Genomic DNA, 16,439 nt, shown 5'->3' on the forward strand with positions numbered 1-16,439 from the left:
GCGAGACGGAGGGAGAGAGACTGCGAGACGGAGGGAGAGAGACTGCGAGACGGAGGGAGAGAGACTGCGAGACGGAGGGAGAGAGACTGCGAGACGGAGGGAGAGAGACTGCGAGACGGAGGGAGAGAGACTGCGAGACGGAGGGAGGGAGAGAGGCGGCGAGACGGAGGGAGGGAGAGAGGCGGCGAGACGGAGGGAGGGAGGGAGAGAGGCGGCGAGACGGAGGGAGGGAGGGAGAGAGGCGGCGAGACTGAGGGAGGGAGGAAGAGAGGCGGCGAGATGGAGGGAGGAAGAGAGGCGGCGATACGGAGGGAGGGAGAGAGGCGGCGATACGGAGGGAGGGAGAGAGGCGGCGAGACGGAGGGAGGGAGAGAGGCGGCGAGAGGGAGGGAGGGAGAGAGGCGGCGAGAGGGAGGGAGAGAGGCGGCGAGACGGAGGGAGGGAGGGAGAGAGGCGGCGAGACGGAGGGAGGGAGAGAGGCGGCCAGAGGGAGGGAGAGAGGCGGCGAGACGGACGGACGGAGGGAGGGAGGGAGGGAGGGAGAGAGGCGGGAAGACTGAGGGAGGGAGGAAGAGAGGCGGCGAGATGGAGGGAGGGAGAGTGGCGGCGAGACGGAGGGAGGGAGAGAGGCGGCGAGACGGAGGGAGGGAGAGAGGCGGCGAGACGGAGGGAGGGAGAGAGGCGGCGAGACGGAGGGAGGGAGAGAGGCGGCGAGACGGAGGGAGGGAGAGAGGCGGCGAGAGGGAGGGAGGGAGAGAGGCGGCGAGAGGGAGGGAGGGAGAGAGGCGGCGAGAGGGAGGGAGGGAGAGAGGCGGCGAGAGGGAGGGAGGGAGAGAGGCGGCGAGAGGGAGGGAGGGAGAGAGGCGGCGAGAGGGAGGGAGAGAGGCGGCGAGACGGAGGGAGGGAGGGAGGGAGAGAGGCGGCGAGACGGAGGGAGGGAGGGAGAGAGGCGGCGAGACGGAGGGAGGGAGGGAGAGAGGCGGCGAGACGGAGGGAGAGAGGCGGCGAGACGGACGGACGGAGGGAGGGAGGGAGGGAGAGAGGCGGCGAGACGGAGGGAGGGAGAGAGGCGGCGAGACGGAGGGAGGGAGAGAGGCGGCGAGACGGAGGGACGGAGGGAGAGAGAGAGGCGGAGGGAGAGAGAGAGGCGGCGAGACGGAGGGAGCGAGAGAGGCGGCGAGACGGAGGGAGAGAGGCGGCGAGACGGAGGGAGCGAGAGAGGCGGCGAGACAGAGGGAGAGAGGCGGCGGGAGGGAGGGAGAGAGGCGGCGGGAGGGAGGGAGAGAGGCGGCGGGAGGGAGGGAGAGAGGCGGCGAGACGGAGGGAGGGAGGGAGAGAGGCGGCGAGACGGAGGGAGGGAGAGAGGCGGCGGAAGGGAGGGAGGGAGAGAGGCGGCGAGACGGACGGAGGGAGGGAGAGGCGGCGAGATGGAGGGAGGGAGGGAGAGAGGCGGCGAGATGGAGGGAGGGAGGGAGGGAGGGAGGGAGGGAGGGAGGGAGAGGGAGGGAGGGAGGGAGGGAGGGAGACGGAGAGAGAGGGAGGGAGGGAGAGAGGCGGCGAGACGGAGGGAGAGAGGCGGCGAGACGGAGGGAGGGAGGGAGAGAGGCGGCAAGACGGAGGGAGAGAGGCGGCGAGACGGACGGAGGGAGGGAGGGAGAGAGGCGGCGAGACGGAGGGAGGGAGGGAGGGAGGGAGAGAGGCGGCGAGACGGAGGGAGAGAGGCGGCGAGACGGAGGGAGGGAGGGAGGGAGGGAGAGAGGCGGCGAGACGGAGGGAGAGAGGCGGCGAGACGGAGGGAGGGAGAGAGGCGGCGAGACGGATGGAGAGAGGCGGCGAGACGGAGGGAGAGAGGCGGCGAGACGGAGGGAGAGAGGCGGCAAGACGGAGTGAGGGAGGGAGGGAGGGAGGGATGGAGAGAGGCGGCGAGACGGAGGGAGCGAGAGAGGCGGCGAGACGGAGGGAGCGAGAGAGGCGGCGAGACTGAGGGAGGGATGGAGAGAGGCGGTGAGATGGAGGAAGGGAGAGAGGCGGTGAGACGGAGGAAGGGAGAGAGGCGGTGAGGCGGAGGGAGGGAGGGAGGGAGAGAGGCGGTGAGGCGGAGGGAGGGAGGGAGGGAGGGAGAGAGGCGGCGAGACTGAGGGAGGGAGAGAGGCGGCGAGACTGACGGAGGGAGGGAGCGAGCGAGGCGGCGAGACGGAGGGAGGGAGAGAGACGGAGGGAGGGAGAGAGACGGAGGGAGGGAGAGAGACGGAGGGAGGGAGAGAGACGGAGGGAGGGAGAGAGACGGAGGGAGGGAGAGACGGAGGGAGGGAGAGAGACGGATGGAGGGAGGGAGAGAGAGACGGATGGAGGGAGGGAGAGAGAGACGGATGGAGGGAGGGAGAGAGAGACGGAGGGAGGGAGAGAGACGGAGGACGACGAGGAGGAGGAGGCGGCGGAGGGGAGGACGACGAGGAGGAGGAGGCAGCGGAGAGGAGGCGAGAGGGGAGGAGGTGGCGAGAGGAGATGGGGAGGTAGAGAAGGGAGGAGGAGAGACGGGTAGATGGATTACGTTAGGAAGCAGGGGCCAGTGTAGTGAGAAAAGAAGACAAATGAGGGATAGGGAAGTGAAGGAGGAAATGGGAGGTTGATTGCTTTTCAGGAAGTTATCTCACAGATTGTTTTGAGAGTGAGGAGTCCTGTGAAATGTGCTTGGCTGGGCTGATGAGACTCCATGACTTGGGAGAGAGAGAGAGAGAGAGAGAGAGAGAGAAGAGGGAGAGATAGAGAGAATGGACGGGAGGGTAGTGGTGGGTTCCCATCCCATGTGCGATTTGCATCGTCATCATTCTTCTCTTTCTCTCTCCCTCTGTTTTTAATGATTCCCCAACTCCCCCCACACGTACACACACTACTCTAATGCCCAGACGACAACCCACAAAGGAGCCCATTGTGTTCTGTAGCAGCCTGGCTGTCCAGTGATGCGCTAGCTGTCTCGAGGCTGTACAGTATGTGTGCGCGCGCTCTCCAGAGATATGACTGAGCAGGCTGACGCTACCTGACAGCCAGGCTACAAAAGGTTGCCCTAGCCTGCAAACACAGGGGGGGGAGGGAGGGAGCGAGCTAGACGGAGTGAGGGAGGGAGGGAGGGAGAATTCTTCAGCTCTAGTGTTCAGTGATAACAATTAGCGCCGTCCATTGTCTATACTTAACCTACCCTGTGAGGATGAGGTTTGTGTGGAAATGAAGCCAAGACACATTCCCATGATGGGGGGGGGGAGAGAAAGACCCCCGTCTCACCTAACAACCTAACATGGGAATAGTGCTCGGGGAGGGCTCTCTGTTTTGTTTGTGTACTGTGGTTCCCTAGCTCATAATATATAGAATCATTTTCTGGGAACGTGGAACCTGGAACCTGAGATTTACCAGTTCAATGCGTGACGGGAGATTGCTTTTGTTTCCCTCGACCTAAATTTGTCGTATTAACTGGGATATTAAAATGTCTATAGACTTACACAATTTGTAAAGAGACATGTTTATTTTGTTCCTCGCTACCTCAGCCATGCATTATTGTAACTAGACTGCTTACACTTGAGTAAAATACAATTTGTACTAAGAAAATACACTATATATACAAAAGTATGTGGACAACACTTCAAATTAGTGAATTAGGCTATTTCAGCCACAGCTGTATAAAATCAAGCACACCGCCATGCAATCTCCATAGACAAACATCGACAGTAGAATGGCCTTACTGAAGAGCTTCGTGACATTCAACATGGCACCGTCATAGGATGCGACTTGTCCACAAGTGCTGTTATTGTGAAGTGGAACCGTTTATGAGCAGCAAAGTGGTAGGCGTCACAAACTCACAGAATGGGACCATCGAGTGTTGAAGCGCGTAGCGAGTGTTGAAGCCCGTAGCGAGTGTTGAAGCCCGTAGCGTGTAAAAATCGTCTCTCCTCGGTTGCAACACTCATTACAGAGTTCCAAACTGCCTCTGGAAGCAACGTCGGCATAAGAAGAGTTAATTGGGAGCTCCATGACATGGGTTTTCATGGCCGAGCAGCCAAGTCGCAGCCAAGCGTCTGCTGGAGTGGTGTACAGCTCGCCGTATTTGGACTCTGGAGCAGGGGAAACGAGTTCTATGGATTGATGAATCACACTTCACCATCTGGTAGTCCAACGGACAAATCTGGGTTTGGCAGATGCCAGGAGAACACTACCATAGTGCCAACTGTAAAGTTTGGTGGAGCAGGAATAATGGTCTGGGGCTGTTTTTCATGTTTCAGGCTTGGCCGCTTAGTTGCAGTAAAGGGAAATGTTAACGCTACAGCATACACAGACTTTCTAGACGATTCTGTGGTTCCACATACCCTTTCCTTTTTCAGCATGACAATGCCCCCGTGCACAAAGGTCCATACAAAAAATGGTTTGTCATGATCGGTGTGGAAGAACTTGACTGACCTACACAGAGCCCTGACCTCAACCCCAACGAACATCTTTGGAATGAGTTGGAACGCCGAGTGTTAGCCAGACCTACTTGCCCAACATCAGTGCCTGACCTCACTAATGCTATTTTGGCTGAATGGAAGCAAGTCCCCGCAGCAATGTCCCAACATCTAGTGGGAAGCCTTACCAGAAGAGTGGAGGCTGATATAGCAGCAAAGAGGGAACTCCATATTAATGACCGTGATTTTAGAGTAAGTTGTTTGACGAGCAAGTGCCCACATACTTTTGGTCATGTAGTGTGTCATTCATACCCAATACTCAAACTGTTTACGTTTGACACACGCTCCCCTGTTGCAGTGTATTACAAATGTCCTAGTGCATTAACAAGGCAATTAAGGCATTGACTTTTTGTCACATGATATTGACTAGGCCTGTATGAAAGATTATGCAAGTCTCTTACTAGCTTTCTGTAGATCCTCACATTTCACAGGGAATTGTGGTGCTGAATGAAGCACAGAAAATGCACTCTAAATGTTTTTAGGAATCAAATCTATATATACTATACTATGGGCCTCTTGGGGACAGTTGGGAATAGAATGTATTAGTATTCATCTGAGCCAACCAATGGAACGCAGCTAATCTGCCAACTCAGTGGGCAGTCCCTTTCAACGCCATGGGGGACGAATCAGAGTGCAGGAAAAGCTGCGGCTTGTTTTGATTCAAGCACACCGCGTGATGCTATAAATGGATGGTATTAAAGATTAATATTTCAAACCGTGCGTAGGCTGGGCTGCTTAAACATTTCAAATGTGTTATTCTCGCCAGATTCAGTTTGCAGATATTTTCCCTCCTTTCAAATAAATGCATTTCTCTGTGCTCCTTTAATTGACACTATACGGGTTTCTGGGGAGTACCCACAGTGATGTATTCAGCCTGTTACGTTCATCTGGGGTGAGCCAAGCGAAAGCACGTACCCCGCAGTCAGTGGCGGCTGCCTGTGTGCTCAGGGAGAGAAGCAATGGGTATCGACGCTAACAACACTAACTGTCGTCCTCTCAAAACACATCCTCTCCACCCTGAGGGGACACACGAACCAGCCTCTAAACATCTGGCAGACTGGACTGCTCATAGAGGGATCCTGCTCAGACACCAGGGGAATGTTGGCTCTCGATGTATTCTTTGTCTCGCTCCCTCCTCCTCTTGCTCCGAGGGGAATGCCTGAATTCCCCTCCTTCAGGAGGATTGCACAGCCCCCACACTTCCTCGAACTCCGCACTGAACTTCTGTTGCTCCTCAGTCAGAAACTCAGAGGCAGCGACAGTGCCAGCCATTGTGTTCCTATCTTACTGGATACTTGGTGATTCAAGGCAATGAATATTTAATCTGTCTGACGTGACAGTTTCTCTACCAACGCAGCCGATGGGCCTCTGCTCTGTCTCCCTCGTTCCCATGCACGACAGTGCTGTCACACAGCCACATCTTTGAAGTTTCAAAACTGTCCTCCTTTCACGTACTCTCGCTGGGGGCATGCTTTCTATCATGGGCACCTGTCAGAGAGTTGACAAGTGGTTTTGAAAGAGATGATAGGTGGTTTTCGTCGACACACTGGTACAGCAGGTAGCCTGGCGGTTAAGAGCGTTGGGTCAGTAACCGAAAGGTCGCCAGTTCAAATCCCCAAACCGACTAGGTGAAAATAGTGTCGACGTGCCCTTGAGCAAGGCACTTGAGCCTAATGGCCGCTGTAAGTCGCTCTGGATAAGAGCGTCTGCTAAATAATGGAAATGAAATGAAATGTTCTCTGTTGAGAAGAGTTTTTGAAAGTGATCATCAGTGGTTTTTGTCTACACACTGGTGGTAATGCATTTCGAGGTCCCGACTGTTTAGAAATGTTCGAGGGGAGTGTAAATGAACTGTGTGTGTACTGTACTGTACGGTACTGACCCAGATGTGTTGTCCTCCTCTTCACAGGCAAGGTGTTGAATACAGACCTGCGTCACTACCTCAGCCTGCAGTTCCAGAAAGGTTCGTTGGACCACAAGCTCCAGCAGGTGATCAGGGACAACCTGTACCTGCGCACCATTCCCTGTGAGTAGTAACGTTCCCGGGCTCCCCATGTGTCTCTGTTCTCCTCTGAGGTCACTGTCTACCCCACATGTCCCTGCTCATTACAGCTATTCCATGTGACTAGGTCACCTTTAGGTCTCAAGACGGGTGACGTCACTGGTGGGCCACTAGCACCTCACTGGCCAGCTAGTTTCTCGGTCTGTTTTTATTTACAGCTGAACATGCTCTCCCACAGTCGCATAAACTTACCACAGTCCCATCAAGTGATTCTATTTGGCCCTGCCGTCACATATCAATGCCCCATATGGCAGCTGCCCAATAAACAGCGGAGCAGTTTGCTGTTCGCTGAAGGTCACGGCCCTTCTCCCATGAGCACACAAGTGCTTGGCATTCATCAGGCCCCTCCACGGTATCTGCCCCGGTGGAATAAGGAGGAGAGTGATGAGAGGTAGATTGACTACTCAATCACACTCCTTCCCTTCCTCCGTCCCATCTCTCTGGCCCTCTTTCCTTTTCACTTATCATGGTTCTGTGTGTGTATAATCATGGATTCCTCTCCTCTCAAGAACTGGGGGGCATTCTCAGCCATCACTGAGGTCTACAAAGCATCCGTCAAACCTTCACTATAAAAGCCATCAACCTCACACACACACACACAACCCACTATTTGATAGATGAGTGAGGAGATATCGCTCTCCGTTTTCAAATACTAAAATGTAGACCTTGGAAGTTAATGTCCAGAATATTATATGCATGTATTTTATGTTTAATAATTGAATGTACGTTTCCTATTCATTTCTTCTTCTACGGTGCTTAAGAGTGCTACCAACTCTGTGCTTCATCCACCCACTTTGGATGACTGCACTTGAACTCTCTTAACAGTGTCTCTGATTCCTTTAAATCACAGGGATGAATAGGTGGTGTGTCAAAGCTTTTTATTTTTTATACCCTAGTGGTTTTTAAAGGACAAAAGGGCCAATTGGCCGAATTCAAAGTGCAACGTGCAGATTTCTCTACGCTACTCTGACGAATTAGATGGCAATTACTCCCCATTTTGCCACTCATGAACGTCATGGGACTAATTTATATAATCTTTGTGAGTCAGGGTTTTAATTTGCACATCTAAAAAAAAAAAAAAAAACTAATTTGTGACTTTGTTATGAGGGAGAGCTGTGCACAGTCTCCTGAATGGCGTCCGTACAACGCTGATAATTGGGAATAACAGGCAACAAAATAAATAGCTTTTTCCCTAGACAATAGAGTATATCTGTTTAGTCTGTCAGTTTCATGAGTTCATGCATTGTTAATGTTCTCAGTATGTAATTAATTAATGGTTATATAGACGACGGTAGACATTTATGTTAAGTAGTGTTTTATGAAAAATCATATAAAAAAAAGAGTAATAACCGATGTTCCCTCTAACTAACCCGAGACCGCCGAGCAGCTCCCCGGGACTTCGCGCAGAGCGCAGAAGAACTATCAGGCCAACCACAAAAGCACGAGATTGAACGTCACTCAACTTCCTAGAGTTTTCCCTTTTAGTTAAACCTAATAATGTTTCCCTTTTACTTAAACCTAATAATGTTTCCTTGTTACTGTGGCAATTGTGATCGAATCAACGTCATATTATCCACGTTCAATGCAGCACACCGGATCAAAACAAACTATGCAGTAGATTTTGTTGTAGGCGAAACGCATCCGGTGTGGGGGGGGGGGGGGTAGGATTCTATTGCGGATGACTCAGCCCGTACTCTACACAGACTGATGCAGCATAACCAATCCGAGCTGCAGTAGGTCTATATGCAAAGGACATCGCCATATATTGGATCTGTGCCATTTTACTTTGAACTGAACTGTGTTTACAGCTGTGATCGTGAGTAGATGCGCTCGTTTTGAGATCAAAGCAAGAGCTGCATGTAGCCACTCGTGGACGTTTTGTTCACATCCTTTGCAAGTTAGTGAGTTGTTAGCCCAGTTATAGATCATGTGTAGTCAGCAATGGGGGAGTGTTTGCTTCCTATGAGATTACAAACGTGTGCATCTTTGAAAAAACGAGTCAGGTAAAGAGCTTTTTTTTTTGTCTTAAAGGGGCAATGGTGTTTTTTGAGACAGGCAGAGGCAGAGGGCAGCATAATTTGTCCGATTGTCTGTAATAATGGTATAGGAATAATAGTATATTTTATTTTGTAAGGTGGTCACTTCCTTGTCTGAAGGACAAGTGGATAAACAGGTTAATGTCAAGCCCTGTTTTTTTCAACAGTCTCATAGAATGTGCATTATGTCATTGAACACCACACCTTGGCTGCTACTGTAGGCTGAATGATAGAACAGCTATTTCAATGTTAACATTTTATATTTTCTCCAGTTGTTTTGATGGTAGGGCCACCCTGTTAGGCCTACATTATGATCAAAAAGCCCCAGTAGCCTACTTGACCACTGTTAAAACTGTAAAGCGGGTACAGCCTCAGTGTTCAAAGACGTGCTGGAAGTTGCACAGACGTTTCACAAGGTTCAAGTTTGCGCTCAGCAGACCTGAAATTTGCTCAATGCCTCGTTTTTTTTGGAAGGCACCAGGGCTAGGGCAGCTTGTTTAGATATTCATTTACAGTGTGTCTGTACAGTAATACACTGTAGGTAGCATTTCAAGCAGTGACCCTAGTCTAAGCCTAGTCTCTAGTGCATGGCTGTTAGTTTATGCCTGCTCCTCATCCGTGACAGGGGTTACGTTATGATGGTGTGGCCATCCTAAAAACCACTGTGGTTTAGCTGCAGTAGGTCAACATATGTCCAGTGCTGTATTTAAAGGAAAAATCCACCCAAAACCACTCCTTCCTTTAATTTACGGTATTTAAAGAACACTGAGAACAATATTGTTTTTTTATGAACAAATGTTTAATTTTGGCGTTTTATAATAAGGTTGGTAGCAGCATGGAAAATCGTTGTGGACATCTGCAGCTCAAGTTGACTCCAAAATCCACAATGGAATGCTCTCTCTATGGGCGGACTGGCTGGCAAAGGTATCTACACAAGGTAATACCGTTAGACAATATCAGCATTTTAAAGTAGCTAGTTAGCTGTAAAATCGCCTAAACAACCAGCACTATCAATTTCACCAGTATATTCACCATGTTCAACCTGCAGATCTATGTACCTGGAGTCTGACATTCACAATGGCAGATAGACATTTGAGGAGATGGGAAACGTTGCCCATGCTACGTCAATGGGCCGTGCGGTGTATTCTGGGCGATTCTGGGACAAGGAGCGCACTCCTTGAAAGGATTGAATGGGTGTCTATTGGGCACTTTCTATAATATCTCTGGCAACGGCACCATGTAATGCACCCTGGACGAAAGAGGCAGACAAATAGGAAAAATGTGCTAGACCCTCTGTTAAATTACACATTTCTCGAGGTAGGAATATTGCAGAAATATGATCAATGGCTCATTCGAGAGAAGAACTCCTGCCGAGTTACGACACCGGCCAGTATTGAAATCTGACATGTATGATAGATGCTTTCGCGGTTTAAAAGTCGTATTCCTATTAACTTCCAGTGTAGCGAGTGACTTTATCACAGTGCTGTGTCATGTACCGGCCGGATTTCTGCCTGCGTTTGTGAATGTAGTCTGAGTGTTGGACTCTTGTCTTTCCGTGAGTTTACAAAAACAATAAAATTGTGCCGTCTGATTTGCTTAATATAAGGAATTTGATGCATAGCAATTTACTTTCACTTTTGACTTTTACTCAAGAATGACAATTTAGTACTTTTTCCGCCCCTGTACTTAAGTATATATACAACCAGATTCTTCTAGACTTTCAGTCAAGTAGTATTTCACTTGAGTCATTTTCTATAAAAGGTATCTTTACTTTTACTCAAGTATGACAGTTGAGTACATTTCCCACCACTGCATTTGTCCCACTTGGCCACTGCTGTTTGTGTGACTGTGATTGGCCTTCCACAGTGCCAGGGAGCCGCTGCTTAGCCTCTGCTGTGTGACTGTGACTATGGCCTTACACAGAGCCAGGGATTAGGAATGGTCTCAGTCTCTCCCTGGGAGCCAGAATGGCCGCCTGGCTGCGCTCTGCCTCTCCTCATTAGAGCCCTCTAAATGGCAGCTCAGAGAGAGGAGCGTGGCTTCTCTCCAGTCCCCTCCTGAACACACAGGCAGAGGCATCATTACAGCTCCCAAGAAAGAAGGGAAGAAAAGGAAGGAAGGAGAGTCGGTGCCAGGGGTCCTTGAAGCTCGGCTGAACCCTCTGCCTCCCTCTCTTCTCCTCTAAGCAGTAATATCCGCAGGGGCACCACAGAAAGCTCTAAGAGGCTCACTGGGAGATAACAAAGAGAGAAGGATGACAGGAATATAATAAAAAGTGCCCCTGTATTCAATTTAAAGAATTGCTTTCTCTTGACAAGATTTAAGGGTCTTACATTAAACCTTTTTTTTTTATACCTGGGAAACAAAAGACTACATATTAGATCCTGGCTCTGCCTTTAATAGAGAACATCTGTATGTTCCTTTTGTTCTGATATCCAGGATGATATGCCCCATACTGCCTGCTCAGGATTGTATGACTTTAGTCACTGACTAAAGTTAGCTGAGCCTGGCCTATGTCTCACAGTACCTATCTGGGGTATTGGCGCTAAACAGCGTTAAGTTATGTAGGCCTAACATGTTTATTGCATATCAATGTTTCTCACTTTGTGTATTACTTTCTCTGTAGTGTGATAAAGAAAAGTCAATAAGCATCTCTAGGTGTATCCTCCCAAGACCCATCTTCAGACCGCCTCTGGTTTTCCCCTTTCACATGACCATATTGTCAGATTGAACTAAATATGCCCTTCTTGCAACAGCGCCAGGTCTCAGTGTGACTACGTTTAACAGCTTTCCAGCGGTAGGTGTTAACGTTTCTCCTGGTCTCCCTGTAAGAAGCTTAAGCAGCTGGCAGAGTTTCGCGGGGGTGATGCTTCGCTGTGTGAACTGATACACTCATTTTAAAAAAAAAAAAAAATGATGCGACAATTGGCATCTGCGGGTGTTCGTGCGTACGTGTCACAATCAGAGATGGAAGAGAAAGGAGACCCCACTCAGTTTTTTTTTTTTTTTTTTTTTTTTTTTTTTTTTTTTTTTTTTTTTTCCTGTTTCAATTGAAGTCATTCAATTGGGAGAGCACACCCAGTTAAACAGACAAGAACTGACACATTTTTGGGGGAGAGCCACCCAGTTAAACAGACAAATTCGTTTTCTATGATAAATGGCCTGAGTGAACTATATATACACTACCGGTCAAAGTTTTTACAACACCTGCTCATTCAAGGTTTTTATTGTGCGACTTTAGTCTGATCTCCCTTTGAGTCAATCTGTGACTTACAGCCTGGTTTATTACCGGCAGCGTCATTACTTTAGTCTGATCTCCCTTTGAGTCAATCTGTGACTTACAGCCTGGTTTATTACCGGCAGCGCCATTACTTTGGCTGGACACACCGACTCATTCCAGGGTTTTTCTTCTTTTTATTTTAATGACTATTTTCTACATTGTTGAATAATAGTGAAGACATCAAAACTATGAAATAACACAAATGGAATCATATAGTAACCAAAAAAAAGTGTTAAACAAATCAAAATATATTTTAGATTTAAGATACTTCAAAGTAGCCACCCTTACTACATGATTCCGTATGTGTTATTTCGTAGTTTTGATGTCTTCACTATAATTCTACAATGTAGAAAATAGTGAAAATAAAGAAAAACCCTTGAATGAGTAGGTGTTCTAAAACTTTTGACCAGTAATGTACATCTTCATTTATCCACCTGTTCCACTGTCTGGACTGGACCTCCCACCTGTTCCACAACAATACACTTCCTCATGGAGAAAAGTGCCAATTCATGTTCACTGCATCCACCCCAAACAACCCAATACCTTTTCATGACGTTTTTGTTTTGTTGCTGCTCTGTTCAGTATTGTTTTGGTTCAATTGTTTCATTTCTTCAAAGGTGAACTTTTTTGAGAACATGAACAAAGAATGGAAGTCAATTGAAGTGTTGTCTCCTAGTGCTGTTTCTTCTCCCAAAGCTTTTTGCTTACCACCTCCCTCTCCCTCACCGCCCTCGCCTGCCTCTCCATAACCTCCCTCTTCTTCACCTCCCTTACCTCCCTCTCCTTCACCTCCCTCTCCTTCACCTGCCTCTCCATAACCTCCCTCACCGCCCTCGCCTGCCTCTCCATAACCTCCCTCTCCCTCACCGCCCTTGCCTGCCTCTCCCTCACCTCCCCCACCTGCCTCTCCATAACCTCCCTCTCCCTCACCGCCCTCGCATGCCTCTCCATAACCTCCCTCTCCCTCACCGCCCTCGCCTGCCTCTCCATAACCTCCCTCTCCCTCACCGCCCTCGCCAGCCTCTCCATAACCTCCCTCTCCCTCACCGCCCTCGCCTGCCTCTCCATAACCCCCCTCTCCTTCACCTGCCTCTCCATAACCTCCCTCTCCTTCTTCTCCCTCTCCACCTTCCTCACCTCCCTCTCCTTCACCTCCATCTCCTTCACCTGCCTCTCCATAACCTCCCTCTCCTTCACCTGCCTCTCCATAACCTCCCCCTCCTTCACCTGCCTCTCCACCTTCCTCACCTCCCTCTCCTTCACCTCCCTCTCCTTCACCTCCCTGTCCACCTTCCTCACCTCCCTCTCCTTCACCTGCCTCTCCAAAACCTCCCTCTCCTTCTCCTCCCTCTCCTTCACCTGCCTCTCCATAACCACCCCCTCCTTCACCTCCCTCTCTACATTCCTAACCTCCTTCACCTTCTCCTCCCTCTCCACCTTCCTCTCCTTCTCCTCCCTCTCCACCTTCCTCACCTGCCTCTCCTTCACCTGCCTCTCCTTCACCTGCCTCTCCATCACCTGCCTCTCCTTCACCTCCCTCCCCCTCTCCACCTCCCTTACCTCCCTCTCCTTCACCTCCCTCTCCACCTTCCTCACCTCCCTCTCCACCTTCCTCTCCAAAACCTCCCTCTCCCTCACCTCCCTTACCTCCCTCTCCTTCACCTGCCTCTCCATAACCTCCCTCTCCAAAAACTCCCTTACCTGCCTCTCCATAATCTCCCTCTCCACCTTCCTCACCTCCCTCTCCTTCTCCTCCCTCTCCACCTTCCTCTCCCTCACCTCCTTCTCCCGCTCCATCACCTCCCTCTGACTCCCACATCAACTCCTCAGACTCAGATAAAATATAGCTGCTACAGTATTTACCCTGAACCCAGCACAAACTGTCTTCGCTGCTGTCTACATCAAAAAGACCTGTTCTTGATTATCCTCTACCTCAAAAGACTTGATTGATTCCTTGATTCAACTCGAGTTGCGTCCCCTCTCACATTTCAGATCTTTACATCACAAGGACGACCTATATGACACTCATGCAGACAGGCAAGTCCACAAGAATACAGTACTCTGTTTTTTTCTCATGTTTCCCTGTTCAAGGATTCTCATATTACTGCCTTTGAAGCCGAGGAGCAGACAGGGAACAATCTCAGAATACAATAGTCTACTTTATAACAAGGTTTAAAGCATTTCAGATGTTAGTGCTCTCACAGCAGCAGTAACAGATGAACAGGGTGGAGGGAGGGCAGGAGGGATAGTATTAAGAGTCCATTGGTGCGCCGGTCAGATTGCCGTTCACATCTGAGCTGATTTTCCTGATGCGGAAAATATTTCCAAAAAATGTCTACATGTCTTCAACAAGGGGACAACATGTTAAATAGACCAGCTTGTTGGGAGTTAGTTGCACTACACAGACCGTTACCGTTCGCAGGTTTGTTTAATGACTGCAGGCTTAGTATATACTGCCATGTATAGTTCTGCAGTTTCCAGATCAAAAAGCAGGATTTCAGGGGATTTGGGGTTGGAAAAGAGAGGAGGATGGACAGGGAGAGAAGGAACAAAAAGACAAAGGTTAGAATGTTCAACTGTAAGATTTTTCAACTGTGGCTTTTCGCTTATTGGCAGAACAGAAAAGAAGGACCTTGAGGAGAAATACCATCCTTTGAGCTCTGGAGATGAACAGACCTCAGAACTCCTTAAAAAAAAACTTTCTCCGTCCCTAGGGTCATTTTTTGCTGGCAGGCATAGGATAGGAAGAACGACAGAGAATAAGAGACAAGTAATGGTAACTGCAATTCCTATATGAAGTTATTATTCGTACATCATGGCTCAGGAGTGGACAATCCATTCATTAATCTATCCATCCATCTATCTCTCACAGTGGCTTTGAAGCCTGACTGTGTAGAGGCCCTCAGGGGTTTATTCAGCCAACTCAGGCATTAAGTTGGCTAACCAACCAACCATCATCCACTTTAAACCAGTTCTCAGGTCAATCACCTACTCTGTTTCTCTGTGACACGGTCTGAGGGTTTTCTACATATAGTTGAAGTCAGAAGTTTACATACACCTTAGCCAAATACATTTCAACTCAGTTTTTCACAATTCCTGACATTTAATCCAAGTAAAAATTCCCTGTCTTAGGTCAGTTAGGATCACCACTTTATTTTAAGAATGTGAAATGTCAGAATAATAGTAGAGTGAATGATTTATTTCATCACATTCCCAGTGGGTCAGAGGTTTACATACACTCAATTAGTATTTGGTAGCATTGCCTTTAAATTGTTTATCTTGGGTCAAACATTTCGGGTAGCCTTCCACAAGCTTCCCACAATAAGTTGGGTGGATTTTGGCCCATTCCTCCTGACAGAGCTGGTGTAACTGAGTCAGGTTTGTAGGCCTCCTTGCTCGCACATGCTTTTTCAGTTCTGCCCACACATTTTCTATAGGATTGAGGTCAGGGCTTTGTGATGGCCACTCCAATACCTTGACTTTGTTGTCCTTAAGCCATTTTGCCACAACTTTGGAAGTATGCTTGGGGTAATTGTCCATTTAGAAGACCCATTTAGGACCAAGCTTTAACTTGCGGACTGATGTCTTGAGATGTTGCTTCAATACAACCACATAATTTTCCATCCTCATGATGCCATCTATTTTGTGAAGTGCACCAGTCCCTCCTGCAGCAAAGCACCCCCACAACATGATGCTGCCACCCCCGTGCTTCACGGTTGGGATGGTGTTCTACGGCTTGCAAGCCTCCTCCTTTTTCCTCCAAACATAACGATTGTCATTACGGCCAAACAGTTCTATTTTTGTTTCAACAGACCAGAGGACATTTCTCCAAAAAGTACGATCTTTGTCCCCATGTGCAGTTGCAAACCGTAGTCTGGCTTTTCTATGGCGGTTTTGGAGCAGTGGCTTCTTCCTTGCTGAGCAGCCTTTCAGGTTATGTCAATATATGACTCATTTTACTGTGGATATAGATACTTTTGTACCTGGTTTCCTCTTGCATCTTCACAAGATCCTTTGCTGTTGATTTGCACTTTCCGCACCAAAGTACGTTCATCTCTAGGAGACAGAACGCGTCTCCTTCCTGAGCGATATGACAGCTGCATGGTCCCATGGTGTTTATACTTGCGTACTATTGTTTGTACATATGAACGTGGTACCTTCAGGCATTTCTGGAATTTTCCAAGCTGTTTAAAGGCACAGTCAAGTTAGTGTACGTAAACTTCTGACCCACTGAAATTGTGATACAGCGAATTATAAGTGAAATAATCTGTCTGTAAACAATTGTTGGAAAAATGTCTTGTGTCATTCACAATGTAGATGTCCTAACCGACTTGCCAAAACCATAGTTTGTTAATAAGACATTTGTGGAGTGGTTGAAAAACAAGTTTTAATGACTTAAGTGTATGTAAACTTCTGACTTCAACTAACACTGTTCATCTTCCATTTGGGCTATGAGAGGAGAGAGGTTATCTCCAATAGCTTTATTACTTTTCCCTTACCAGTAAATGTTACTTGCTCAATGTGTGGAAGCTAATTTGGCACATTAAAATAACCTATTCATAGCTTGGTTT

General features: G+C 48.9%; 1 protein-coding gene across 4 annotated transcripts in view; it reads left to right on the forward strand.

Moving 5' to 3' along the window:
• LOC110492084 (membrane-associated guanylate kinase, WW and PDZ domain-containing protein 3) overlaps window positions 1-16,439 on the forward strand; it is a 195,424-nt gene that overhangs the window by 131,482 nt on the left and 47,503 nt on the right. For 3 of the 4 annotated variants that reach the window (XM_036947018.2, XM_036947015.2, XM_036947016.2), the window contains exon 2: window positions 6,400-6,516. In XM_036947018.2, coding sequence (XP_036802913.2) covers window positions 6,400-6,516 — 117 coding nt within the window. Of the gene's footprint in view, window positions 1-6,399; window positions 6,517-8,215; window positions 9,526-16,439 lie in introns of those variants that run through there. The other variant, XM_090202974.1, reaches the window with a different exon arrangement.

Source organism: Oncorhynchus mykiss, chromosome 16, assembly GCF_057628025.1.
Source record: "Oncorhynchus mykiss isolate SJ-2025 chromosome 16, ASM5762802v1, whole genome shotgun sequence".
Lineage (NCBI taxonomy): Eukaryota > Metazoa > Chordata > Actinopteri > Salmoniformes > Salmonidae > Oncorhynchus > Oncorhynchus mykiss.